General features: G+C 45.5%; 1 protein-coding gene across 3 annotated transcripts in view; it reads right to left on the bottom strand.

Moving 5' to 3' along the window:
* The window catches only part of ZDHHC4 (zinc finger DHHC-type palmitoyltransferase 4), a 57,086-nt gene that overhangs the window by 8,584 nt on the left and 21,318 nt on the right, over nucleotides 1-27,184 (bottom strand). The window contains exons 1-2 of one of the 3 annotated variants that reach the window (XM_069209717.1): nucleotides 10,392-10,434; nucleotides 5,641-5,771 (exon numbers count right to left, since the gene is read on the bottom strand). In XM_069209717.1, the coding sequence (XP_069065818.1) occupies nucleotides 5,641-5,763 (123 nt within the window). In that variant the 5' untranslated portion in view covers nucleotides 5,764-5,771; nucleotides 10,392-10,434. Of the gene's footprint in view, nucleotides 1-5,640; nucleotides 5,772-10,173; nucleotides 10,435-27,184 lie in introns of those variants that run through there. The other 2 variants (XM_069209716.1, XM_069209715.1) reach the window with 2 other exon arrangements.

The raw sequence follows: 27,184 nt of genomic DNA, 5'->3' as shown, positions 1-27,184 counted from the left end.
CTGCGCCTATATCGGATTTCCTGAACTTTTGACTGACAGGCAGCTCTAAAGTGAACTCCAAACCCACGGAATGAACATGATGAGAAAAGTGTTTTTCAACTCCATAAACGTCTGTGGGCGGTGCTAGTTGTCAAGGAGACATGATTTACTGCCTCTGTTGGCCATTTGTATCTATGATATGCCAAAAGACTGCATCTACGCAAATATTTTAAAAAAAAACACTACTATAAAAACCCCTACATGGTGGTGTGGTAATAGGGCTTGCAGCATAAACAATACACCAGGGGTCAGCGACCCCACAATTCAGCTTCATGGTTTATATGGCTTGGTGCAGCTTTAGGGGGTATCAGATCTAGAAGCGTTGGCATTTCAAATGCTAGTATTTACTTTAGAGCCATAAAAGCTGGAAACTGAGCCTCTATATCTTTGGGAGGGCTTCCCAAGTGCCTTGAACTAAACAACGACTGCCACAAACCGCTTCCGCAGACCTGTGCGACTGTCCCACTGCAGGTGAGGTTACCAGACCAACCACTTGCCCACACCCCTCACAGGTCCTGCACCGATGGACGACGAGAGGAGGTGGGGTGCCTTAATAGAAACAATTTAATGGGCAGAAGTCCATCACCAAGGTAGCAGGAGTTATCCCTCTGGCAGCAACAGATCTGCAAGAGGAATAGAACTAATAAATGATGGAAGAACAGGGAAGTATTTCAAGCGTGTGCTCCTTAACACCACTGAACCCTTTTCCCCAACACAGCCTTGCTGCTGACCACTAAAGCACCTTGATGTACCACCTCTGGCTCTAGAGAAGACAATAGTTTGCAACCTACAACCGATAACCCACACGGATACGGCAGTGAAATACACTACCACAGAAAGACTCAACTGGCTAAAACTCACCTACACATCGTGCACATATTAGCACAGGAGGATGTTTATGCTGAACCTGACCTCATAGGAGCCACAACATAACTGTGGGGGGAAAGCAACAACAAATGCAGAACCTCTGAACACATCTGCTCAGTGTCCTTCCCAACAAACACACGGAACCGACGGAGATGTACTCTGCGGGTAGACAGCGGGAAACTGACCACTTTCTGACACAATCAATGCAGGCAGTGCCCACCAGGATGCTATAATGGCAGGGCTAACCCCTGCTACAAGAATGTCTCAACAACCAGTCACCAAGCACCAAATCAAAACAGCATCGAGTCACCGCTTACCATAAAATGGACACACTGGTTTATTGGGCTGCTGGCTAACGTCGGGGATCAAAGACCTTGCTTGGGACTCTTGTAATGCAGGGCATCAAACAAATTGCCAACTGGGCTACTTGAAGAGATCAATACTACAAAATGTAGTCCCTAGAAAGGGTGTTGGTTTCATGACTCACTATATAGAACTTTGGACCTGTTACCATCATGACAACCTCAACAGTACCTTGGAGGACTCAAACATTTGTGTGCCTTGCACTGCAACCCTACAATATCTAAGGGACACAACCTTATATGACCCTTTGGCGCAAGGATCACACATCAGTAATATAGTTAAGTTACAGCGTGGATATACAGCTTTGTTTTCAGTGCCACCATCTCACACTTATGAAGCACAAACCATTAAGACCCTCGGCTATCTATGGACCAGGCTATGAGGGTGACATTCTAGTGGTGCTCCAACAATAGAGACACAGCACCATTTATGATTTTTAAGTGGGTATCCTAAAACCACTATGTAGTGTCAAAAGCTCTTGGTACAGAGCTTAGGGACTGGGGGACTCAATAGTTTTGGACCCATGAGCTAGCAACAAAAGCTCAGGCCTGAGAGCCATTGAGGGGGTAACAAACCTTTTAGGTTACCACGTGAACATATCCCTCTACTTTGTCTTTGCCACGGCGCATGCATGCATGTTGCCATGGGGAAGGGCAGGTGACACGATTAATGTACACCTCAGATAGCGCATGGAGATTTTACCGCATTTAACATCTAACAGCTCAGACAGGTGCACTTGGTCCGCTCTTAGTGTTGAGGGCACCTGCCATTCATAGCTTTCCGAGTTCTTTAATTGACATACTCAGTGCAGCCAATCGTCAATGACACCTTCACTGTTGGAAAGAAAATTATTGTCGTGAAGCACAACACGCGACAGAGAGTTTCTTACTGTATTTCTTTATCCACCAGTAAATACGGACAGCACACAACGATTGCTGGAGCCCGCCCCAGATCGCGCCCCCAACTGACCAGACCTGGAACGCTCAACCAGAAGCATGGAGCCCACATCCCAATTAAGGACACAACACTTATGTGTGGTGGGGCTGCTGGGATAGAAAGTCTTCTTAGCTCTGAAGATCAGGCTACCCTGCCACATGCTGAATTCCTGGCAAATCACTGGAAAGGTGCTGTAGGTATTTGTTTTATTTTTACCTGAGTAAACATGACAATCACTCTTGTTCACTGAGGCTCTTCATGATCATTAATCTATAGTCGGGGTATCTGTACCCCTTGGGAGAGGTTGCCTCCCAGCACCCCCCTCCTCCAGTAAAGTCTGTGCGTTCTCTCTTATCCTGTTTTTTTTGGTGTCCATCATGCCTGGGACGTGTGTGTTGAGAATAAGTGTGGTAACTTGGTGAGAAGGATTAGTGAGCCATTGTGTTTAATGTAAACTGAGCTGGTATCTGCTGGACATTCCCGGTCTCCTGTGACCCACTCTGGATGCTGGAAACATGCTCTAGGACTGAAGGAGCACTCAGGAATTCAAAAGCAGTAGAAGCATCCCTCCAACCCCACTCTGACTGGACCAGTCTGGCCATCAGAACAACAAAAGACTAACCTATTCTGAGTAAGCAGAGACCAGGAGTGAAATCCCCTCGCATTGCCATTCTCCTACCATACCTGGGAAGTGAGTTTGGACTTGAAAGGGTTGTTCTATGACTGAGTTGCCTAGCGAAAGGAGCTGGCTTCAGATCACCAGGTGAAGGACTTTGTTGCAGCTCAGTATAAAACCAGCTATCTGCGAGGAACTGTGGAAGGAGAACTGCTTTGAAGCACAAGGAGACTAAATCCAAAAACAACCAGTCAGGATGAGGAAACTTACTGTACATCAACGATGAGGGAAACGGAGAAAGCCCCTTAGTTTAACTGAAGGAGAGACTGCTTCATCCTGGATTCCTCTCCAGCGCTGTGGGCCATCTGTATACGGAAAAGCCCTGTTGAAGGATTTACCATTTGAACCCATGGATCCTACCCAAGGACTTGCATAGTCTCCAGCTCTGCCTGTCCTGCCCTGTAAAAACCAACACCATCCCAGCGGACTGTGACCAGTGGACTATTAAGAACAGGCCCCCATCACGTTTGTGTCATCTGAGGGTATGTGGCTGTTCTGCCACCATACTTTCCAGGCATGCGACCCCAGGTAGCTTGGACGGCTGGACTTGAGGGAGACATCAATGCATTTCCTTTGGTCTGAGGGTTACGCGTCCCTAAGATGCCTGATTTCCACCTGGGATGGGCGACCTATTGGGTGACTGACCTTGACGATTAGTCTACGTATAGTAAGTGACTTTATAGCACTCACTACACCTATTGACTGACCTTGACGATTAGTCTACGTATAGTAAGTGACTTTATAGCACCCACTACACCTTTTTATAGGAGAAGTTACGAATCACGGTCCTGATGAAGCGCCACTGGATCATTTACTGACCGCATGGGCGCGAAACATGTCGACCCCTTAGTATTAGGATAGAGTATTTCTCTTCCTTCCCCTTATGTAGGAGTATCGGTGGCCATTATTTCCTCCAAGTACTCCTCCAATGATTTTAATCTTGGCCTGACCGCCTCTTTGAGGAATTAAATTTAGATATTGGGTGTACAGAGCCCATTTTAACTCACTTCTCACTCTCCTTCCTTTCTACTGTCAGCACGTACTGCAGATATCAATGGATCTGCGTTACCACTTTCGGTCTAGTGCCACCACCATATGAGTGGTGACCTGTCAGATATTGCAGTGCCGGTCTGACGTGGAGTTAGCCCAATGATGATGCTAAGCATCTTCATTGACGCATGAGGGCACTCCTATCACAATACCGATACTTGGCGTCCTTTCTAGACATATTTTCTTGGAACAGTGTACTCTTTTCATTTATTGTTCTGCCACCATGACCAGCCACTACCTACCTACAGCTAACCCACTGGATACTTTACCTGTGCCTAACCACTAACCAGACCCCCAACACCACCAGAGCAGTGCCCTCTCCAAGAAAGGATGGGCACCTTTGTTCCTTGGGTGGTATGACTGAGGGTGAAGCAGGAACATTGTACTTTGTAACAAGTGCTGAAGCCTTATCGCTGGAATACATGTGTAATAGATTCTTGCAAACACCATCTTCCTGCCACTGTGGCCTGTCTCAGCGCACCAGGCCACATACTTTAATTAGGAAAGTAAGCAGTTAGGTGTACATTTAACAGGGTTATTTCATTTACTTTCCAATCCAGAATCCAACTCCCAAAGTGCTCTGAACTTGATCCTGGCACACACCATTTGAACCAACCGCTTCCTCTGGCATGGAATCTTTTTTCATGAAAATTGGCCTTTGTGGTGAAGTGCTGTTGGCCAATCAAATCTACAAATATGCTGGACTGAGCGACAACGCAGGAGGACGTGATCACACAAGCGAGCCTTGCAACATGACAATTTGTGTTGCTTCTTTGTTATTGACACTCAGTCCCTGTACAGGGTATAATCTTGTCAAAGCATTCGATGAACTAGGTCACTTCTCGATTATTGTCAACCGACAGGTCGTAATGGGAGGCCCTGGAATCAGCTAAAGGATATGAGACTACAAATAATACCACAGAATTAGACTTACGCTAATTTAGAAAATATACATTATACTAACTAATGATCTATTCTACCATGTTGCAGTCACATTGGCAGAATACATTTTTAGCTAATAAAAAAGTCAGAATTAAAACAGAATTAAAATAGGGTATTTAAAATATATTTTTCGCTGTTAGTTGGTCTATTTAACTGTTCCGAAAATACACATATATATATTTATATACATATATATATATGTGTGTAGATTTTTATTTATTTTTTACAACCCCTGGACAGAGATGAAAGGGTATAGTATAAGACATGCGTAGGCTGCTTCACTTTCAAGAAGCATTAATTGTTTTGTGGTTTAATATATAGGGTTGCTATATCTAACTTCACATATACGTACCTTGGCTTTATATATATCATTATAGTATGTGGGTGTAGGCCTACTTATACTTACCCACACAATATTTTGGTTCTCAATATTTTGTCAACAATATTTTTGTAGAACAATATATCTCTCCTTGATATTCTGACATACATTCAGTTTTCATTTTTAAAAAGGGCAATTAAAAAGCTTGCTAAAACAAATTTAGTACAAGCAATACAATCACAAACTTTGGAATAACTGATGAATTAGAGAACTGCTTGCAATGAGGTGCAGTCAGGACAGGGAATTGTTATTGCTTATACTTGGTAACACAGGTGGCGTAAGATGTGAGCTTTTATAGTACCCCTTACAAACATACCTTATAAACACATCAAGAGCAATATTATACAGTGAGACAATTAGGGGAGCAGTGTAAGAAATAGGGTAGTACCTGAGCAGCTCCCCCAAGTATTCGTCCTTGGAAATTCTGATTTCCTCTTGCCCCCAGACAGAGCAGAAAAACGCAGGCCAGAACACAAATAAAATAAAGGATGAAAAGGCTGAGGAAGTCCATTTTCGGTCCTGAATCGAGAACATAAGAGTGATTAATTCAGCTCAGCAGATGGAGTCTCGATTCATGGTCAACATTTCACCCATCCTTCCACGCGTGCACCAGTCCATGCAGGCTCAAGCAATTACAACTGGCAACTTACCGGAGGGAACAGCACCTGTTCAGCACAGAGTAGTGGAAGGAAGGTAATTAGATGTAACACGTTTGCTTAACTGCTATTTGTTTATTTTTTTATACAAAAACATGTTTGAGGCCTGCTTAGCATCCTTTGTATTGCAGGTTACTTGCACAAGACTTGTCACAGTGGACGCATAAGCTATAATAATAATATTAAAGGACCAGCGGATGACAGAACAGAACCCCAGGGTGCCCATCAGCTCAGAGATATGGGTCAGTAAAAAAAGATTGAAGCCAAACAGGATTGAACCCTAAAAAGCCATCTACTATGGTAGAATTTTAATGAGGGCATCATTATTGTAGTATTAGATGCTACTGGTAGTAATGCTGATGTGTAATGTCCTAGTCAATGCAGCGTGCCACCCCTTTCTGGGACCCTTGTGGAATTCACCAAGCAAACCCACTCGTAATTTTTTGTAGCTCTACAACCATCCACTCCTCCCTCCACACTTGTGGAGACTGCTCATTTCCCTGGCCATGCCTCTGGGTGGGAACACAGGCTCTCTGCATAAGGAAGAAGGGGTTTCCTGTTTTCGACTTTGAGAGTAAGATGCATTGTGGGATTGTTTACATCAGGGTAAAGAGGAACTGCTGCATAAGTGAGTGGTGTTGCTCTGGGATCTTTTACCTCATTGGTTGGGGAGGAGCCAGAAGTTACTCCACCCACTTGCTAGTGCCAACTACAAATGTATAACTCCAAGACACCCGCCTCAGAACACTTTCTGGACCTGTGGGAGAATAAAAGGGCTGTATTCTCTGAAACGTGTGAGGAGTCCTCAAGGGCTGGATGTGCTCCCACTTGTCCCCAGGACAAAGAAATTGACTCCAGGAATCGGTTGGCTGGTCTCCTACGTGGCTACAGGGAAGCAAGCTGCAAGGCAACTTTTTCTTGAAATGCCCACCTGACCATTTGCAACTGGTCTTGACCCTCCTAGTGGCTTATTTAATGGAATGAAACTTGACCCCTAAGTACTGTCTGAGGTCTTGTGGGCCCTTGGCAGTGTCTAACTGAACCTCTCCTACAACCTCTGAAAAGCTGAGACTTAAAACAAATTATACTACCATTTCAGATATTAAGCCCAAAGATCAAATCTTAGCCCAGGATGAAACTGCTGGGCGTATCCATCGCATTTGGCCTGAAATTGCGCCTAGGTGCCCGCCTCCCTTGAAAAGTAATTAATGTTTAACGCTTTACTTTTTGTCTGCTGCTTTTCAATTAAATCAAAAATGTATATCTCTGGTTCCCCGTATTGGACTTTAGTCATTTTGGTGTCATTTTAAATTTCACTCCATTTGTCTGAATGGGAGTGATATTTTTATTTTGTTGAGTTTTGACTTTTTAACCATTTTGGTACTTTAAAATGCTTTAAACGATTTCTTCAAATTAAGGCTGACTGCTTTGTACTATAGCTGCCAAGGACCAAGCTCAGGTCTAAATTACTGAATCCTGGGCCTGGACTTACTAGTTAGTGAATGTATTTATTATGAAGGACCCCTACCAATCCCAATTAATAAATTCACTTACTTACAGTAATATTTGGTAGTAAGCTCTTAATATACACTAAAAAATAAGAAATTCTATTGAAATGACATAGTTAGGTGTTGAAATGAAATAAGTATTTGTTTAAAAACTGAAAAAAAAAAAAACACTCAAATTTGCCCATTATAATTTAGTAAACTATAACTTGTGCCCATCATGCACTCATGACATGTTAAACTACACCTTCGATTACATCTCAAATGACATCATTGATGACATCGCTAATGACCTCTCTAATGATCGTTTCAGTGTGCCCTAGCCCTAGGCAAGGGGCACTTCAACAAGTTAAGACTGAAAGCAATCCTTTAAAAAAATTAACGGATAATGGAAATTACTTTGTTATTGTGCAATAGTGATTACATATATCAACTCACCCACATTTAATGGGTGTCACCCCCTTTTTAGGTTGCAGCCTACCAGACAGTACAGCTGTCTAGTTTTCTAGAGATATCTTGGGGACTTTCAAATAAGTGACCTATGAATGCATTCCACCTGTTGATTATCATTGGCTTTGTGGTTTGTAACTCACATTTTCTGGATTTCTATTGGCTGGCTTTACTTGCTCTAGGTTCAGTTTGTCCCTCCTGTTCCTTAAACTGTGTTTACTGTATTCTTCCACAAACTTGCTTTCTGTAAACAGGCCTTTAAGTCTTTTTCTATTTTGTCACATTTGCTGTGCTTTCAAAGACAGGGGTCAGATGTCAGGCTGTGTCTTTGAGAAAACTCAGTATTTATTTGTCTTTCTCTACCTTCAAAGTGAGAGAATTTATGTTACAATTACGCTGGCTACTGGGGTCTGCAGGAGGAAGGTAAATGCCTGAGATTTGACACATCTGGACACAGCTGCTAAGACTTATAATGCAGATTTTCTCTATATATTTGGAATGTGCTCCTTTGCATTTTAGAAACTTCTCCCAAGCCTTTTACAAGTACTTGTGTTATTGTGCAGCCATTCTGAATTGCCTTCTTTAAAGATTGCGCTGAGTTTATTTGTTCTATTGTGCTCGCATCTGTAGACCTAACTGATTTCCTGACATTAAAATCCTCTTAAAACCCAACAGGGATATTGAGAAGGGGAAAAGTTTGTTGATCGCTGCAGCAAACGACAATTTGTGCAGGTAGAAAAAAAAATGGTGTTTAGATTCTACTCCCTGTATATCAGTCCCTCCACAATTCTGCCTTCATTCTCAAAGTAGGGGTTTATTTACCACGCTTGCTGTTAGGCTTTCCTTATCTATCCATTGTGTTTATTATTAAATAACAAATCTGAGGGCTTGTCTTACACATGGCTGTGAATTAAACAAGCAACGCTTTTGATAGCTTCATTTCCAGGTACTGTCCATCACATTAGCAGTCCAAGGTGCCCTGCTTGTTTTAAATTCACCATTGGGCTGTTTAACAGGCCCTGTTCAGCATCCCGTTGGATGTGTTCATAAATCGAAGAGTTGCTCTGGGAGATGCAACAAATCTTTTATTCCATCATTTAACATGATTAGCCCTGCACTGGTAATGCCATTTATACATGTGTACAGCTTGAACACTCATCAGACCACACTGTGCACTTACAATACTTTACAGTCAAACATTGGCATATACAACAGCTTGTCACTTACAAAGGCGAGGCCTACAGGCTTTGTCAATGCTTGTTATTTGTATTCCTTTGCTTAGGAAACTAATAGCCCCTACAGATTTGAATGGGATCAAACGCCTTTTAAAGTTTGTCACCAACAAAAAAAAGGTTAATTTGCCTTAATTGGAACACCTGCCTAAAAGTCATAAGACTCACAGTTCATAAACAAAATGTTGACATGTATGCAATAGTCGATGATAAGACACTTTCGGCAATGTGCAGTGGAAAAACCTCAATTTTACAAAATATTTTTTGGACCTTGCTGACATACAACTTTACAGCCATGCTTAAAATCCCACTGAGTTAACACATGCATAAATGATCGCCCCTAGAATGTACACTCTTGAACAATTTGCAGCTTCTCAAAAACATCAAGGAGGTTCCACATCTAAACAACAGCACCATTTAACCCTAACATACAATCTGTCTGTAGCTCTGCATGAAAACGTTTCCACAGCGGGTGTGGCCAGACAAGTACAGGTTTATAATTACGTTACAATTAACATGAAAAGTGATATGACTGTTTATACAGTATTCTCTCCTTGTGTGAATGTTGAAATTTAAATTGAAAGATGTGTGTGAAGGTCAAGTCTATTGTTGTTATAAACATTGTGAGGTTAATAAGCATTGCATTTGGTGAGTGTGGTTATAGTTTTCCAGAGCTAACCATAATTAGTGAACTTAAGAGGTTTTTTTCATTTTAATTCATAACTATAACTGTACTGTACCTGTTTTTAATGTTAACTTCACAGGCATTTTTTTTAAACGTACACCAAAGTCGTATAACTAATCCTACTGATAACCTTATCAATTCCCGGTACATTGGCGAACTGAGCTTTCAGATTCCTAATTCAATGTCAATATGACTGCTGGGTACAGTCTTGCTAAAATCTGTCAACCCACAACCTGGGCGGAGTCTGCTGTTTAAGCAGGTGACCCCCGCTAAAAGAAATGAAGATAAATTACTTTAAAATTGTAATGAACAATCCAAAATCAAGATCTTCCCACTTATTGCAGGAGTGACTGCGCATTACTACATCCACAAATACACGTTTAAAAAGTGTACCTTTGAGACGTTCTGGGCGCAACCATTGGGCTGTCGTGGGAGCCCTCTTACAGTAACTACTGAGAAGGACACACTGCTACCTTTCACGTGTCACAGCTTTCCTAGATACCGACAAACGTCGCCTCGTGCTCCTCGCTGTATAAGAGAATTGAACATAACCGGCTCACCCTGTCTGCCCCCGACTTGGTACCTCTCCATCTCTACCACTTAGTACTTACACTTCGGAGCACGGGCGCCATTTTAGAATCAGGCGGAAGCCATAGACGCTCATGGGATTTGATTAAAAGTGATGTTCCGCCTGACCATAACATGGCGCACACACACTATTCAAAACCATGTATTCCAACAATCTCGATTTCGGTTGTTTTACCCTCTTCTGACTTAAAAGTTTCTCGACTAGAATGCAAGTTGATAGGGCCATAAAAACTCTCAGCTTTATTTTTCACATCTTCCTGTCCTGTAAATGTTCGTACGTGTGCCAACAGTCTTCACCAGTTTGTATGCATTAGTTTTACAAAGTCTGTTTTCAAACACATTCATGAGGAAATGGGATTAAAGTTAAACTAGATCTATTGGTCGCAACCAATCTCCTTTTTAAGATAGACAGCTGTAGTAAATTGCTGTATATAATATGTAAGAAAACTCAGGTGTTTAATGCACTCGTTTAAACTCTTGTCACAGTTTTGAATCAATGTAAAATAGCTTGAAGGATTACCACGCTTGCTATAGAGCAATGCTGGCAGTCACCATGTCATCACAGGCTTGTATTATTTATAATATAGTATATTGATTTAACGTATTTGTTGCAAAAATGCTTTTTTGACATGTATGTCACAAGGTCCCGTCCTGGTGAAATAGCTAACGGGAATTATGCACTAACTACAGTAGCAGCACACAATATACAAAGCATAAATTTGAAAACTCGCAGGTTTCACTTGTTATTTCTGCATCCATACAAGGCATCGTACCCCTAGCAAGCTGATTAATATAATTGGTGCCATTGAGTTAAGGAGTAGTGATAAACACTTAAATTCCAGAAAGCAATTGTTTTTTTGGACTTCTGCATAAACTCATTCATAGTGTAGGTAGACCTACGTATCCAAAACAAACTGCTCCACTCCAATCTGCCACACTCCATCCAAAACCATCTGTCCCACTCCAATCCAAATAATCTACCCCACTCCAATCCAAAACAGTCTACCCTACTCCAATCCATGACAATCTACCCCACTTTAGTTTTCCCCACTCCAATCCAAAACAATCTGCCACAAACCAATATGTTCCACTTCAGTCAAAAACAACCTGCACCACTGCTAACCACAACAACCTGTCCCACTCCAATCCAAAACAATCTGCCCCACTGAAAACTAAAACAATCTGCTCCACTCAAATTTCCCCTCCTTCAATCCAAAACAATCTGCGCCACTCCAATCCAAAACAACCAGCCACACTCCAATCTGCTACACTCAAATCCAAAACCATCTGCCCCCCTCCAGTCCAAATAATGTGCCCCACTCCATCCATGATAGTCTACTCCATTCCAGTCTGCCCCTCTCCAATCCAAGACAATCTGCCCCAAACCAATCTGTCACACTCCAATCAAACACAATCTGACCCACTCCAATCCCAAAAAATCTGTCCCACTCAAATCTGCCTCACTCAAATCCAAAACAATCTGCTACGCTCGAATCCAAAACAGTCTTCCCCACTCAATCCAAAATAATCTGCCCCACTCCAAACCAAAACAATCTTCCCCACTCATTCCAAACTATCCTGTCCCACTCCAGTTTGCCCCACCCCAGTTCAAACAATCTATCCCTTTTCAATCCAAAACAATCAGGCTCACTCCAATCTGCCCCACTCCAATTAAAACATTTTCCCCCTCTCCAATCCAAAACAATCTGCTCCATGTCAATCAAAACAATTTGCCCTACTCCAGTGCAAAAAATCTGCCCCACTCCAGTCCAATATAACCTGTCCCACTCCAATCCAAAATAATCTGCCCCACTCCAATCTACCACACTCCAGTCCAATACAATCTGCCCCACTCCAATCCATGATAATCTACCCCCACTTCCGTCTGTCCCACTCAAATCCAAAGCAGGCTGCCCCCTACTATCTGCCCGCTTCAATCCAATCTGCCCATCTCCAATCCAGTCCAGCCCACTCTAGTATAGTCCACCTCACCGATCCACTCCACTGTGTCCCACCTCAACCCACTCCACTCCAACATGTTCCAGTACAATCCAAAACAATATACCCCATTCCAATTCAAAACTATCTGCACCTCTCCAATCCAAACTAATCTGCCCCATTCAATGAAAAACAATCTGCCCCACTCCAGTCTGCCCCACTCAAATCCAAAACAAACTTCCCCACTCCAGTCCAAAACAGTTCACCCCCCCCAATCTACCCCAATCTAATCCACCCCACTCTAATCCAGTCCACCTCACCTCAATCAACAAAGCTCCAATCTGCCCCACTCCAATATGCCCCACTCCGATCTGGCCCACTCTAATCCAGAACAATGTGCCTAATACAATCCAAAATAATCTGGCACACTCCAATCCAAAGCAATCTTCCCCACCCCAATCTGTCCCACTCCAATCCAGAAAAGTCTGCTGTATTCTAATCCAAAACCATCTGCTCCACTCCAATCCAAAACAATCTGCCCCACTACAATCCAGAAAATCGTCCCTAATACAATCCAAAAAATCTGCCTTGCTACAATTCAAAACGATCTGCCCCACTCCAATCTCTCCCAGTACAATCCGAAATAATCTGCCCCACTCCAGTACAAAACTATCTGCACCACTGCAATCCAAAACAATTTGTCCCATTCCAATCTAAAACTGTGTGCCCCACTCCAATCCAAAACAATATGCTCCACTCCAGTCCAAAACAATCTGCCCCGTTCTAATCCATGCTAATCTACCCTACTCCAGTCTCCAGTCCGAAACTATTTGCGTCAAACCGATCTGCCCCACAACATTCAAAAACAATCTGCCCCACTGCTAACCAAAACAATCTGCCCCACTCCAACCCAAAACAGTCTGCCTCAATCCAATCCAAAACAATCTGCCCAACTCCAAAACAATCTGCCCAACTGCAAACCAAAACAATCTGCCCCATTCAAACCTGCCCCACACCAGTCCAAAATAATCTGCCAGACTCCAATCCAAAAAAGTCTGCCCCACTTGAATCCAAAACAATCTGCCACACTCCAAATCTGCCTGCCACACTCAAATCTGCCCCGCTCTAATCCAAAACAATCTACCACATCCCAATCCAAAACAATCTGTCCCACTCCATTCCAGAACAATCTGCCCCACTCCAATCCAAAAAATTCTGCCCCACTCCAACCCAAAACAAACTCCCCCACTCCAGTTTGCCCCACATCAATCCAAAATAATCTGCCCCACTCCAAACCAATCTGCCCCACTCCAGTCCGCCCCACTCCAGACAGCCCCGTTCCAATCCATTCTACCTCACCCCAATCCAGCCCACCGACTCCATCCCAATTCACCCTACTCCAATCCACAGCAATCTACCCCAATCTAGACCAATCCACACTAATCCAGCCCAATTATATCTACCCTACTCCAATCCAATCCAGTCTATTCCACTCCATTCAACACAATTGAACCCACTCAATTACAGTCTGACTCACCCTACTCCAATCCAACCCATCCCACTCCAATAAACCACATTCCAATACAAAACATCCAACTCCAATCCAAGGAATTCCATAATCCAACCCACCCCAATCCAATCTAACCCAATCCACCCTGTTCCAATCCACCGATCTTATTCCAGTCCATCCCACTCCAATCCAATCCACTTTAATCCTCCCCAGCCCGATCCAGTTCACCTTAATCCACCCCACTCCAAACCAATACACCCCGCACCGCCTTAATTCACCCCACTCTGATCAAGTCCACCCACACCACACCAATCCAATCCACGACACTCCACACCAATCTAATTCTTCCCAGTCCAATCCAATTCACCCCACTCTAGTCCAATCCATCCCACTCTAATCCAATCCACACCACCCTAATCCACCCTACCCCACCAACCCAGTCCACCCCACTCTACTCCAATCCGCCCTACTCTACCGCAGTCCAATCACACCATCACAGTTCGGTCCACCCCATTCTATTCACTCCACTCCAATCCATTCCTCTCCAATTCAATTCACCTTAACCCACCCCACTGCAATCCAATACAGCCTACCTTAATCCACCCCACTCCTGTTCAATCCACTCCACTCTAAACCACCTCAACCCAACCCCCCCAAATCCAATCCATCCCACTCCAATCCACCCAACTCCACCCACTGCAATCTAACCCACTCTACGCCGGTCCACCCCACTCCAGTCCACCCCACTCACTTCCTATTCACTCTAATCCAACCCACTGCAAAAAATCCATTCCACTCCAATCCCTCCACCCCTACCCACTCTGAACTACTGCACCTCAAACCAATCCACCTAAATCCAATCAAGTCCACCTCAATCTAATCCACCCCACTCCATTCCAACCCACTCAATTCCATCCCAATCCAATTCACTCCAGTCCAATCCCCACTCCATTCCAGTCCAATCCACCCCACTCCAGTCCACCCAACCCCACTCCAATCTACCTTAGTCAATCCACCCCACTCTACTCTAATCCACCCCACTCTACCCCAATCCAATCCACCCCAGCCTCAGTTCAATCCACCCCACTCTAATCCATCCAGCCCACTCCAGTCCAGTCCATCCCACCCCACTCCAACCCATCCACTACAGTTGAATCTACTCCACTCCACTCCAATCAACCCCACTCGAGTCTAATTCACCCCACTCCAATTCACCCAACTCAAAACCACCCCAATCCAAGCCACCGAACTCAGCCTTACCGCTTCAGTCAAATCCATCCATGTAATCAACACACTCCCATCCACCTCACTGAATTTCAATCCACCCCATTTCGCTCCAATCCAATCCACCCCACTACCTCAGTCCACTCCAAGCCACTCCACCCTATTCCAACCCACGTCACTCCACGCCAAGATGCTCTCTGCCTCTGAAGCACTGGACTCTACTCTCCTCGTCTAAACTCTACCACACTCTACTCCCCTCTACTCCACTCCACAACACTTCACTCCCCTCTACACCACTATCTTTTAGTGATGTGGAACAGCAGCCACGCTGATGTACAATATAGCAAAAACACATTGCCAAAGCCAATAGCTCTTGTATAGGCGAGACCTATTGTCTTTGCCAATGCTTGTTTCTTTTTGCCGACATTTGAAGGCACAACCAACGGATATGGCATATTTTATCACTTGATATGGGTTATGCCTGCCATTCAAGGGGTGAGTGTCTAGCATGGCCTCTGGCACATTTCTCACAACCATGACAGAACTGAGAAAAAAATTGACTAATTGTCCTTTAACTGAGCCAATAGGTGTAGCCTTTTGGACCTAGTATCTTTGCCTGTGCTATTTTTAGGGAGAGGTTGAAAGCACATGATGGAGAGAACAACATGGGATGCAGCAGGTGTTTGCAATGGAAAAAACATGCGGGATAGAGCAACACGGATCACAGGGATGCATTAAGTGTTTTGGGGATGGAGGAAGCATTTGAGGCATAGAGAAACGTGGAGCATGGAAAGAAGCAGGCAAGGGAGAGAGCAACACAAATCGCAGAGGATGGGGTATTTTGCGGGCGAGAATGTCCAGGAAGCACATTCAGAAAAGAGCAGCACCAAACGCGGGGGCAACGGGTATGGCGGAGGGAAAGCCCACCAAAGAGAGAGCTGGAAACCACACCCCCTCTTGTGGAGTGCTTAACAATAAAGAAAAACTGAGTTTCTTAAAAGTGAGCAGTGGAAGCATTCAAGTCAACAAAGTAAAAGGATGGTAAAGGGGCTATGCTCCATAGGAGGGACAAACAGAAGATGGGAGATGCCACAGAATGTAATCCTGGTCAGTGAAGTGGGGACTATTGACTGGCATATTTGTGGTGCATCGAGGTGCCAGTCTGTGACAGAAAGCACTGTGAAAATGTATATATCTATTTGAAAGTTTCATTACACACATTATTAGTCTGCCACAAATTAAAAAAAGAATTTAGATTTAAAAAAAGAGTTCTTTCAAAACATAGGTTTTTAGGAATACTCAATCCGATTGCACACAGTGCAAACATTTTTATGTGTCCATTAGAAGCACGCACTTGAGGAACTCGGGTGATAACACCCTTCAATTACGGAATAAGGGCCTGGTTTACATTTCAGCAGACAGGTGACTCCTCCACAACGGTGATGGAAATCCCATCCACTGAAATATAAATCCCATAGGAGGTAATGGGATTTATATTTCGGTGCAGAGGATATTCATCACCATTGTGACAGAGTAACCCGTCTACAGAAATGTAAATCAGGCCCCAAATCTTTGTCATCCAGTGGCGTAACAAAAATGATGGGGCCCCTGCAGAATGTGATGAGGAGCCCTGAGGGTCCCATATTTCACAGATATTCATTCATCTTCGGCTCCGTGGAGGCCCCTGGTGGACTTAAGGGCCTCAAATAGTTTGGTGGCCCTCATACGCCTGCGTTACACCCCTGGTTGTAATATAACTTAAGGTGACGCCATTAATTCAAATCAAAACTGGCTTCCAAGCAGCCTCTCCGTTCGCAGATTAACCGGTTGCTCACATTTACATTTCTTCCAGGTAACAGGCACTGAGGACAGAGGCCTATTTCTTGTTTGGAATTCAGTTCTTTGCTTAGCTCCACATCACAGGAGACCTTCTCTCTTTCCCTTTCGTCAAAAGCATCACAACAACAATAATAATAAAATGCATGGTGCAGCTGAAAAACATCACTAACAAAACAGCCACATTGGTGACTATTTTTTAAATTCACATTTTTGTGCAAGCATAGGGTGGCCTTGATGAGGTGACATGTTTTTTCTTTATCTTCGTGGAAAAACTTGAAATGAACCATCGCACCAGCTTGTCAAGAACAGACTGTTGACTTCGCCAATAAATGTTTACGATAGATCTCAAAATGAAAGCTAGAGTTATTGACTTAGCCAGTGCTTTGTTTTGTTCGACCGTGACATTAGTTTCTGCATCATGATTGACTCTAAAACATGAATGTAGGAAGTTGGCTCTGTATGCGCTATTTCAAAGTAAGGAATAGTAGGCACAGAGTCCAAGGGTTCCCCTTAGAGGTAAGATAGTGGCAAAAAGATATAATACCAATGCTCTATTTTGTGGTAGTGTGGTCGAGCAGTAGGCTTATCAAAGGAGTAGTGTTAAGCATTTGTTGTATATACACAAGCAATAAATGAGGAACACACACTCAAAGACAATTCCAGGCCAATAGGTTTTTGTATAGAAAAATATCTTTTCTTAGTTTATTTTAAGAACCACAGGTTAAAGTTTTACATGTAATACCTTAAATGGAAGGTATTACAGGTAGGTACTTTAGGAACTTTGAATAATCAAAATAGCACACACAGTTTTCAAATAAATCACATATAGCTATTTTAAAACTAGACACAGTGCAATTTTCACAGTTCCTAGGGGGAGTAAGAGTTAGTTAGTTTTTGCAGGTAAGTATACCACCTACGGGGTTCAAGTTTGGGTCCAAGGTAGCCCACCGTTGGGGGTTCAGAGCAACCCCAAAGTTACCACACCAGCAGCTCAGGGCCGGTCAGGTGCAGAGTTCAAAGTGGTGCCCAAAACACATAGGCTTCAATAGAGAAGGGGATGCCCCGGTTCCAGTCTGCCAGCAGGTAAGTACCCGCGTCTTCGGAGGGCAGACCAGGGGGGTTTTGTAGGGCACCGGGGGGGACACAAGTCCACACAGAAAGTACACCCTCAGCAGCGCGGGGGCGGCCAGGTGCAGTGTGCAAACAAGCGTCAGGTTTGTAATAGGAATCAATGGGAGACCAAGGGGTCTCTTCAGCAGTGCAGGCAGGCAAGGGGGGGCTCCTCGGGGTAGCCACCACCTGGGCAAGGGAGAGGGCCTCCTGGGGGTCACTCCTGCACTGGAGTTCCGATCCTTCAGGTCCTGGGGGCTGCGGGTGCAGGGTCTTTTCCAGGTGTCGGGATCTGGGAATCAGACAGTCGCGGTCAGGGGGAGCCTCGGGATTCCCTCTGCAGGCGTCGCTGTGGGGGCTCAGGGGGGACAACTTTGGTTACTCACAGTCTTGGAGTCGCCTGGGGGACCTCCCTGTAGCATTGTTTCTTCACCAGTCGAGTCGGGGGCGTCGGGTGCAGAGTTGCAAGTCTCACGCTTCTGGCGGGAAACGCAGTTGTCTTTAAGTTGCTCCTTTGGAAACAAAGTTGCAGTCTTGGTTGAACAGGGCCGCTGTTCTCGGGAGTTTCTTGGTCCTTCTAGAGCAGGGCAGTCCTCTGAGGATTCAGAGGTTGCTGGTCCTGGGGAAAGCGTCGCTGGAGCAGTTTCTTCAGAAGGGGGGAGACAGGCCGGCAGAGCTGGGGCCAAAGCAGTTGGTGTCTCCGTCTTCTCTGCAGGGTTTTTCAGCTCAGCAGTCTTCTTCTTCTTAGGTTGCAGGAATCTGAGTTCCTTGGTTCTGGGGAGCCCTTAAATACTAAATTTAAGGGCGTGTTTAGGTCTGGGGGGTTAGTAGCCAATAGCTACTAGCCCTGAGGGTGGGTACACCCTCTTTGTGCCTCCTCCCTGAGTGGAGGGGGGCACATCCCTAATCCTATTGGGCGAATCCTCCATCTGCAAGATGGAGGATTTCTAAAAGTCAGAGTCACCTCAGCTCAGGACACTTTAGGGGCTGTCCTGACTGGCCAGTGACTCCTCCTTGTTTTTCTCATTATCTCTCCTGGACTTGCTGCCAAAAGTGGGGGCTGGGTCCAGGGGGCGGGCATCTCCACTAGCTGGAGTGCCTTGGGGCATTGTAACACGAAGCTTGAGCCTTTGAAGCTCACTGCTAGGTGTTACAGTTCCTGCAGGGGGGAGGTGTGAAGCACCTCCACCCAGAGCAGGCTTTGTTTCTGTCCTCAGAGAGCACAAAGGCTCTCACCGCATGGGGTAAGAAACTCGTCTCTCAGCAGCAGGCTGGCACAGACCAGTCAGTCCTGCACTGAACAATTGGGTAAAATACAGGGGGTATCTCTAAGATGCCCTCTGTGTGCATTTTTTAATAAATCCAACACTGGCATCAGTGTGGGTTTATTATTCTGAGAAGTTTGATACTAAACTTCCCAGTATTCGGTGTAGCCATTATGGAGCTGTGGAGTTCGTTTTTGACAGACTCCCAGACCATATACTCTTATGGCTACCCTGCACTTACAATGTCTAAAGTTTGGCTTAGACACTGTAGGGGCATAGTGCTCATGCACCTAGGCCCTCACCTGTGGTATAGTGCACCCTGCCTTAGGGCTGTGAGGCCTGCTAGAGGGGTGACTTACCTATGCCACAGACAGTGTGAGGTTGGCATGGCACCCTGAGGGGAGTGCCATGTCGACTTAGTCATTTTCTCCCCACCAGCACACACAAGCTGGCAAGCAGTGTGTCTGTGCTGAGTGAGGGGTCCCTAGGGTGGCATAAGACATGCTGCAGCCCTTAGAGACCTTCCCTGGCATCAGGGCCCTTGGTACCAGGGGTACCAGTTACAAGGGACTTACCTAGGTGCCAGGGTTGTGCCAATTGTGGAGACAATGGTACATTTTAGGTGAAAGAACACTGGTGCTGGGGCCTGGTTAGCAGGGTCCCAGCACACTTCTCAGTCAAGTCAGCATCAGTATCAGGCAAAAAGTGGGGGGTAACTGCAACAGGGAGCCATTTCTTTACAATGAATTTTAGACATTAATGAAAATTTGTGACATAAAATGAATCAATTTTCTCCATGTATATTACAAACTGCTCACGTCACTCCTAGAGAGGTTCTGGGGTGTCGCGAAACTAGTTCACCAGATGCGTTCAGGAGCTGGTGTGATCACTTTTCTGGCACTGCTTTTACACACACCAATAATGAACAAGACCCCAGGCCGCTAGAATATCGAGATTTTGCCACATAATACAGCATCATCTTCATAATCTGAAGAGTTAAACAAAATGTTCTTATCTCAAATCGATCAAACGTTACTAGCGGGCATTTGCATAGCCAGTGGGTCTTGGCAATGGGAGTGCCTAATTACAAGATGGCAAAAGGGGCGTTGCGGCACAAACACAGACCGGCAGAGCCCAGTGCCCCGGGAAGGCCACGTGTGCATGATGATGGGTGTACAAACAAGAGAGGTAGGATGCATGCGCCCATCCATGGAACGGGGAGCATGCATGCTAATGCAGAGTAAGACACACCACATACCTCCCCAGACACACAACAGTGATAGGCAGAGTGCACTCCACATACAATAGGGGGCCCTTAACTGTGAAAGGTAAGCGCTACTCTCCACAAGGCAGAGATGAGTGTACAAGTGACTGAGGGCAGAGATAGAGAGTGCGGCTCTCAGTGCCACTCCGCCGCAAAGCTTAGCTTCACCAGCAGGGCCCTGAATGTGACGCCATCTTTAGATGCTTTGTTTTCTTTAGGATCTCACTATGGGCCCTAAATTCTGAAACCACTTAGAAATTAATAATCTATTTGCATCTAAGCTTAGTTTCACAATATGAAAAAGTCTAGAAAGTTTTTCCCCCAAAATAATGATTCTTGTATACGTATCAACAACACAAATATGAAACGCAGAATGGTGTGCCCAAATTAAAAACTCAGGAAGGCTCCAGGGATTACAGTTTCACTTACCGGATGGTATAGCAGGACCCGGGGGCAGCTGGTTTGTGCTTTGTTGAGGAGGCTGCGTGTAGTAAGATATGCTGTTTCCTTAATGGTGAGAATTTCTCCACACGAATTGCTATTAAATATGATTCATACGATTTTATCCAGTCCTTCAAGAGCAGACTGGGTTCTCCTACTTCATTTAGGAATGGAGGGGGTTGTGACATGCTGGCAGCAGCCATATTGACATCAATCGTAAAGAACACCCAAAATAAGAACCATGTTCACAAAATTGTCTCAAATGTACACATAGACAATACTCCTCAATGAATTTAGAATTATGAAAATTATACACTTGTGATTATAAGCTAGTTGTATCTTGTATTATTGTGAATTTAAGTCTTAAAATATCTGTATCGTATATATATATTTTCTTTTTTTTCCCTTAATACTTAGTATAGTTGCATTAATTAACATGAGCCTCTAAGTGTCTCTAGCCCACAGATCAACCACAACAGTTTTATAAGTCGGAACACACCCCGGGGGGCAGTTGAAACACACCTCCTTATGGTGATTATAGCGCGCGTGTAAAGGAGAAATGGGAACAACCAGTTATCAGCGTCGTAACCACTTCAAAGGCTCTATGTTCTCTCTAGGCGCCGGTAAAACACGCCTCCGGTCGTCAAGGCACGCCTCCTACTGTGCCTTTGAATTCCTGTGAACACATTCATAAAGCCCCGGCTCCACCCAGGAACCTCCTCCTTCACCGCCCACGTCACCTCTTGCTGCTCAGCACAATCGTCTAGCCGCAGAACTGTACGGGCTTTCCGCACTGAGAAACAGCATCAATCCGTCCGCGTGGCACGGCGCCGTATACACTTCACAGGAAGCGCTTCACAGTGCCGACGATCACGGCTATGCTGGGCCACCACTCGCTGTTCACTAAACGTCACGCAAGGATGATCTTTCACAACACGCTGGCTCAGAATGAATAACACAGTACCGTGCCTCCACGCATTGCTCCTGAAGGTGGAAATTAGGTGCCTTCAGCTCCGTTCTAAATGATCACAGGCGGTTTGGAGAATCACATCCAGCCAAGGAAGTCATCACTGGAACCAGGGGTGAGGAGTCCAACTGCCCCCTGCGCAGCCTATTCAGCAGGATCCCACCCTCGTCGCCAAATTAAGTCTGTAGTAACCACTCAGACAAGGTAAGATCAGCTGTTTATTCCATGGACTCCTCACAACGAAAACACCTCGAGCCTCCTCAACATTCCAGAGCAAGCTCCCAGCTAGTCCATTGACCAACATTCCAAGGTAAGCAGGAGCGTACCATTGTATATATATTTACAATAAACGCTCTTAACATATCTTAACATAAATGACGGTATTATGTATAATACAATATTTACAAGGTTCATGAATGTCAGATTGTTTCCTTATTATTTTGGATGACAGTTTGTTCTTATGGTTTTCCCTTGACTTCTCATATGCTTATAACACTGCACAATGCAAGTATTCTCGGAGTCGCCATCAGGCGCCTCGATGATGGCGACAGTGATGGGCAGGACATGTGCAGCTGAGCTCTGCCGCATGCCACCAGCAGCAGGACCTTGAACACCCCACCCATGCAGGGACATGTGGTAGGTACCGGCGCGCAGGGGGGGCCTCATTGGTCACTACGGAGGCAGGGCACAGGGTTGGCATCGTTAAAAGAGACGTTGAGGGGTGCAGAGTGAAGCCCCTGCTCAGCTTTTAGGCTGCATTCGAGAGTCTAGTTTACAGTGAGTTACAGACGGGTCTGTGGTTAACAACGTGTGCTACTAACGGTGGTGTGTAAGGGCACCTTGCGCAGTCAGCATTCTATATAAACATAGGTTCAGCTGAGCCACAGTGCCCATTTTGTGTAATGGCTGCTATGTGAGCTTGTGGGACTCTGAAGATGGAAAGAGGACTGGTCAGCGCCATACATTAAGTTGGCTTGAAGCGGCGGGAGATGCACTTGTAGGACTCAGTGGAATAGTCATGTTTGAACTGTTGATGCCTGCACTGCTGACTGCCCCTGTAGGATATGTGAGTGACTTGGAGCTGTGCTGAGCAGCCTTCTGGAAGTAACTGCTACCTAGTGGGGGTGCAGAGCACCCCTTTATAGTTGGGGCAGAAGGGCCTACTGGTGCCAAAGTGGCTGCTGGTGATTTGGACCTTCTTAGCTCTGTGGTTGGGACTGGAGGGCTCATTACTGACACACTGGCATGGGGAGCCACTGATGTTGTGAAGTGAGGTGCCCTCTGTGGCTGCTGCGGCCTGTTGTCACTGTTTACATGTGTACCTTCAACAGGCTGCGCACTGACAGTAGAGAGAAGCTGGCTCTTGCCACAGCTCCCTGTCACTCCTCGTATACCAAGCACTGAGCCACCAGGACTTTGTTGCTGCTGAGCACTGTACAGTCCCTGAGAAGCTCAAGGGCCATCCGCTGCAGCACCAGGCCCATGCCCAGTCAGCCTTGATGCTAGAAAACCCAGCACTCCAAGGCCTTTGGAGTTTTGTTGCACTGCGCATGTAATAAATACTGCCCGGAGCTTTATGGGAATCTGGTGCCGACATAGGGTCCCTATCCCAGCTGATGAGTTTGCTGTAAAGGGTGCCGCAAGGCGACGGCAAGCGGAGGTCGGGCAGCTGGACTTAGTATGGGCGGAGCATAGTAAATGCTCTACCCCTAAAGGAAAAAGCAAACCACAGCAGTAGCTTTATAAACATTTGACCAGCAGCAGCAGATGTGGAGCGAGACCGGGGTTCGGGGAGAAGCTGCTATTGCACCCCCTTGTATTTTTGTGCGATAAAACAAAAAATGCTGTGTGAAGCACTTGCACACCGAAACCACCCTGGCACCGCAACCCGTTGCCCGTGCCCTTCCCCTTGCGCCGCCAGTGATGGACAGGGCAAATGAAAAAAAAAAAACATTGCTCAGCGCTGGAACGAATGAAAACTGCAGCGCTCCTGAGAAGGGCTCGTTAACAAAGAAAAAAGAAGTTCCTAAAAGGCTCAGAAAAGGAGGGATAGTGTATTTGGTCCCTGCTCTTAGGAGTAGTAAACAAAGGAAGGCGCATGACAAATGTATGCTATGAATGAATGGGGAGAAAGAATAGGAGATCGATGATGGAGCCAGCAAATGAGAAGCCTATACGTGGGCTACAGCCCACAAAACTAGACACAGCATGTCTCTTGGAGACAGCGCGTGTGCTGTCTACAGCCAAGACCTAAAAATGGGGCAGCAAGTTTTCACTGGCAGTGGAAGCCCTTTTGCAAACGATGACTTCTCACTATTTTTGATGGTTATTGCTGCACTTGGGTATTAAACTGGTACTAATGAGGTTAAATATTTTTAAAGACAGTGTGAATCTGTGTGAAAATGACAAAATAATGAAGTAATACAGTAACAAAATGTGCCACATTATACTACATAATATGCATTTTCTTGCCACATAATTTTTATTCAACCCTCCACACAATTTGACCCTCCCCCGTTGCATCGTTCCAGTGGCCCTGACTTTAACTGGCACAACTGACTAGGATTCTGACATTTTTTATGAAGTACGACAGACGTCATTAGCAGGTCTGTGTTCTTTGCACAGATCGTACTGGCACATGTTGCTAGAGCTGCTATGCTTTTGATGGGACAGTACTGGTACCTGTTGCCAGGGCTGCCATGCTTTTGATGGGACAGTACTGGTACGGGTTGCCAGGGCTGCAATGCTATGATGGGACAGTAGTGGAACTAGTTGTTGGTACACCAATGCTTTTGATCGGATAGTACTGGCACTTGTCAAAGCTGCAGTGCTTTAGATAGAACAGTACTGTCTCTTGTTGTCTGAGCTGCCATGCTTTTGATGGGACAGTACTGTCACTTGTTGGTAGAGATGTGATGCTTTTGATGGGACAGTACTTGTTGCTATGGCTGCATTGCTTTGATCAGACAGTACTGGCACTTGTGGTTGGGATTTCGATGTTTTTGATGGGACAGTACTGTCACTTGTTGCCAGAACTGAATTGCTTTTACTGGCACTTGTTGCCACAGCTGCAGTGCTTTTGGCGGGGCAGTACTGGCACTTTTTACTACATTGCTTTGATCGAGCAGTACTGGCACTTGTTGCCAGAGCTGTATTGTTTTGATTGGACAGCCATGGCTGCAATGCTTGTAATGGAACAGTACTGGCACTTGTTGACATGGCTGCAGTACTTGTGATGGACCAGTACCGGCACGTGTTGCCATGGTTGCAGTGCTTGTGATGGAACAATACCGGCACTTGTTGCCATGGCTGCAGTGCTTCTGATGGAACAGTACCGACACATGTTGCCATAGTTGCAATGCCTGTGATGGAACAGTACTGCAGGTGTTGCCATGGCTGTAGCACTTATGATGAAACAGTACTGGCACTTTGTTGCCACAGTTACAATTCTTGTGATTGAAGAGTACTGGCATTTGTCACCATGCCTGCAATGCTTGTGATGGAACAGTGTTGGCACATGTTGTCATTGCTGCAATGCATGTGATGGAACAGGACTGACATGTGTTGCCATGGCTGCAGAGCTTATGGTGAAACAGTACTGGCACTTTGTTACCACGGTTGCATTTCTTGTGATGGAGGAGCACCGGCATTTGTCACCATGACTGCAATGCTTGTGATGGAACAGTACCGGCACTTGTTGCCATGGCTGCAGTGCTTTTGGTGGGGCAGTACTGGCACTTTTTACTGTATTGCTCTGATCGTGCAGTACTGGCACTTGTTGCAAGGGCTGCAATGCTTTTGATGGGACAGTACTGACACTTATTACCAGAGCTGCATTGTTTTGATTGGACAGTACTGGCACTTGTTACCAGAGCAGCAATGTTTTGATTGGACAGCCATTGCTGCAATGCTTGTGATGGAATAGTACTTGCATTTGTTATCATGGCTGCAATGCTTGTGATGGAATAGTACTTGCATTTGTTATCATGGCTGCATTGCTTGTGAAGGAACAGTATTGGCACTTGTTGCCATGGCTGCAGTGCTTGTGATGGAACAGTACCAGCACGTGTTGCGATGGTTGCAGTGCTTGTGATGGAATAGTACCGGCACTTGTTGCCATGGCTGCAGTGCTTGCGATGGAACAGTACCGACACATGTTGCTATGGCTGCAATGCATGTGATGGAACAGTACTGCAGGTGTTGCCATGGCTGCAGTGCTTATGATGAAACAGTACTGGCACTTTGTTGCCACGGTTGCAATTTTTGTGATGGAAGACTCCTGGCATTTGTCACCATGCCTGCAATGATTGTAATGGCACAGTATTGGCACTTGTTGCCATGGCTGCAATGACTGTGATGGAACAGTACTGCAGGTGTTGCCATGGCTGTAGCGCTTATGATGAAACAGTACTGGCACTTGTTGCCATGGCTGCAATGCCTGTGATGGAACAGTACTGCAGGTGTTGCCATGGCTGCAGCGCTTGTGATGGCACAGTATTGGCACTTGTTGCCATGGCCGCAATGCCTGTGATGGAACAGTACTGCAGATGTTGCCAGGGCTGCAATGCTTTTGATGGGGCTGTACTGGCACTTATTACCAGAACTGCATTGTTTTGATTGGACAGCCATGGCTGCAATGCTTGTGATGGAACAGTACCAGCACGTGTTGCGATGGTTGCAGTGCTTGTGATGGAATAGTACCGGCACTTGTTGCCATGGCTGCAATGCTTGCAATGGAACAGTACTGACACATGTTGCCATGGCTGCAATGCATGTGACGGAACAGTACTGAAGGTGTTGCCATGGCTGCAGTGATTATGATGAAACAGTACTGGCACTTTGTTGCCACAGTTGCAATATTGTGATGGAAGAGTCCTGGCATTTGTCACCATGCCTGCAATGATTGTGATGGCACAGTATTGGCACTTGTTGCCATGGCTGCAATGCCTGTGATGGAACAGTACTCCAGGTGTTGCCATGGCTGCAGCGCTTGTGATGGCACAGTATTGGCACTTGTTGCCATGGCCGCAATGCCTGTGATGGAACCGTACTGGCGTGGGTTGCCATGGCTGCAGGGCTTATGATGTAACAGTACTGGCACTTGTTGCCACGGTTGCAGTGCTCAGTACCGGCACTTGTGGGCAGGAAGCAGGTACAGAGAGAAGAAACACCCGCGTGTGTATTTTTGCCTTCCATGCCAGGGCCAGTGCTGTAACTGTATCGGTGCAGGCCCGTCCGTGAGTGCACCTTCCCCCTCA

This window comes from Pleurodeles waltl, chromosome 10 (assembly GCF_031143425.1).
Source record: "Pleurodeles waltl isolate 20211129_DDA chromosome 10, aPleWal1.hap1.20221129, whole genome shotgun sequence".
In the NCBI taxonomy this organism is placed as follows: Eukaryota; Metazoa; Chordata; class Amphibia; order Caudata; family Salamandridae; genus Pleurodeles; species Pleurodeles waltl.
Note: the sequence above shows the minus strand (reverse complement) of the source record. Positions and strands in the feature narration are given on the sequence as shown.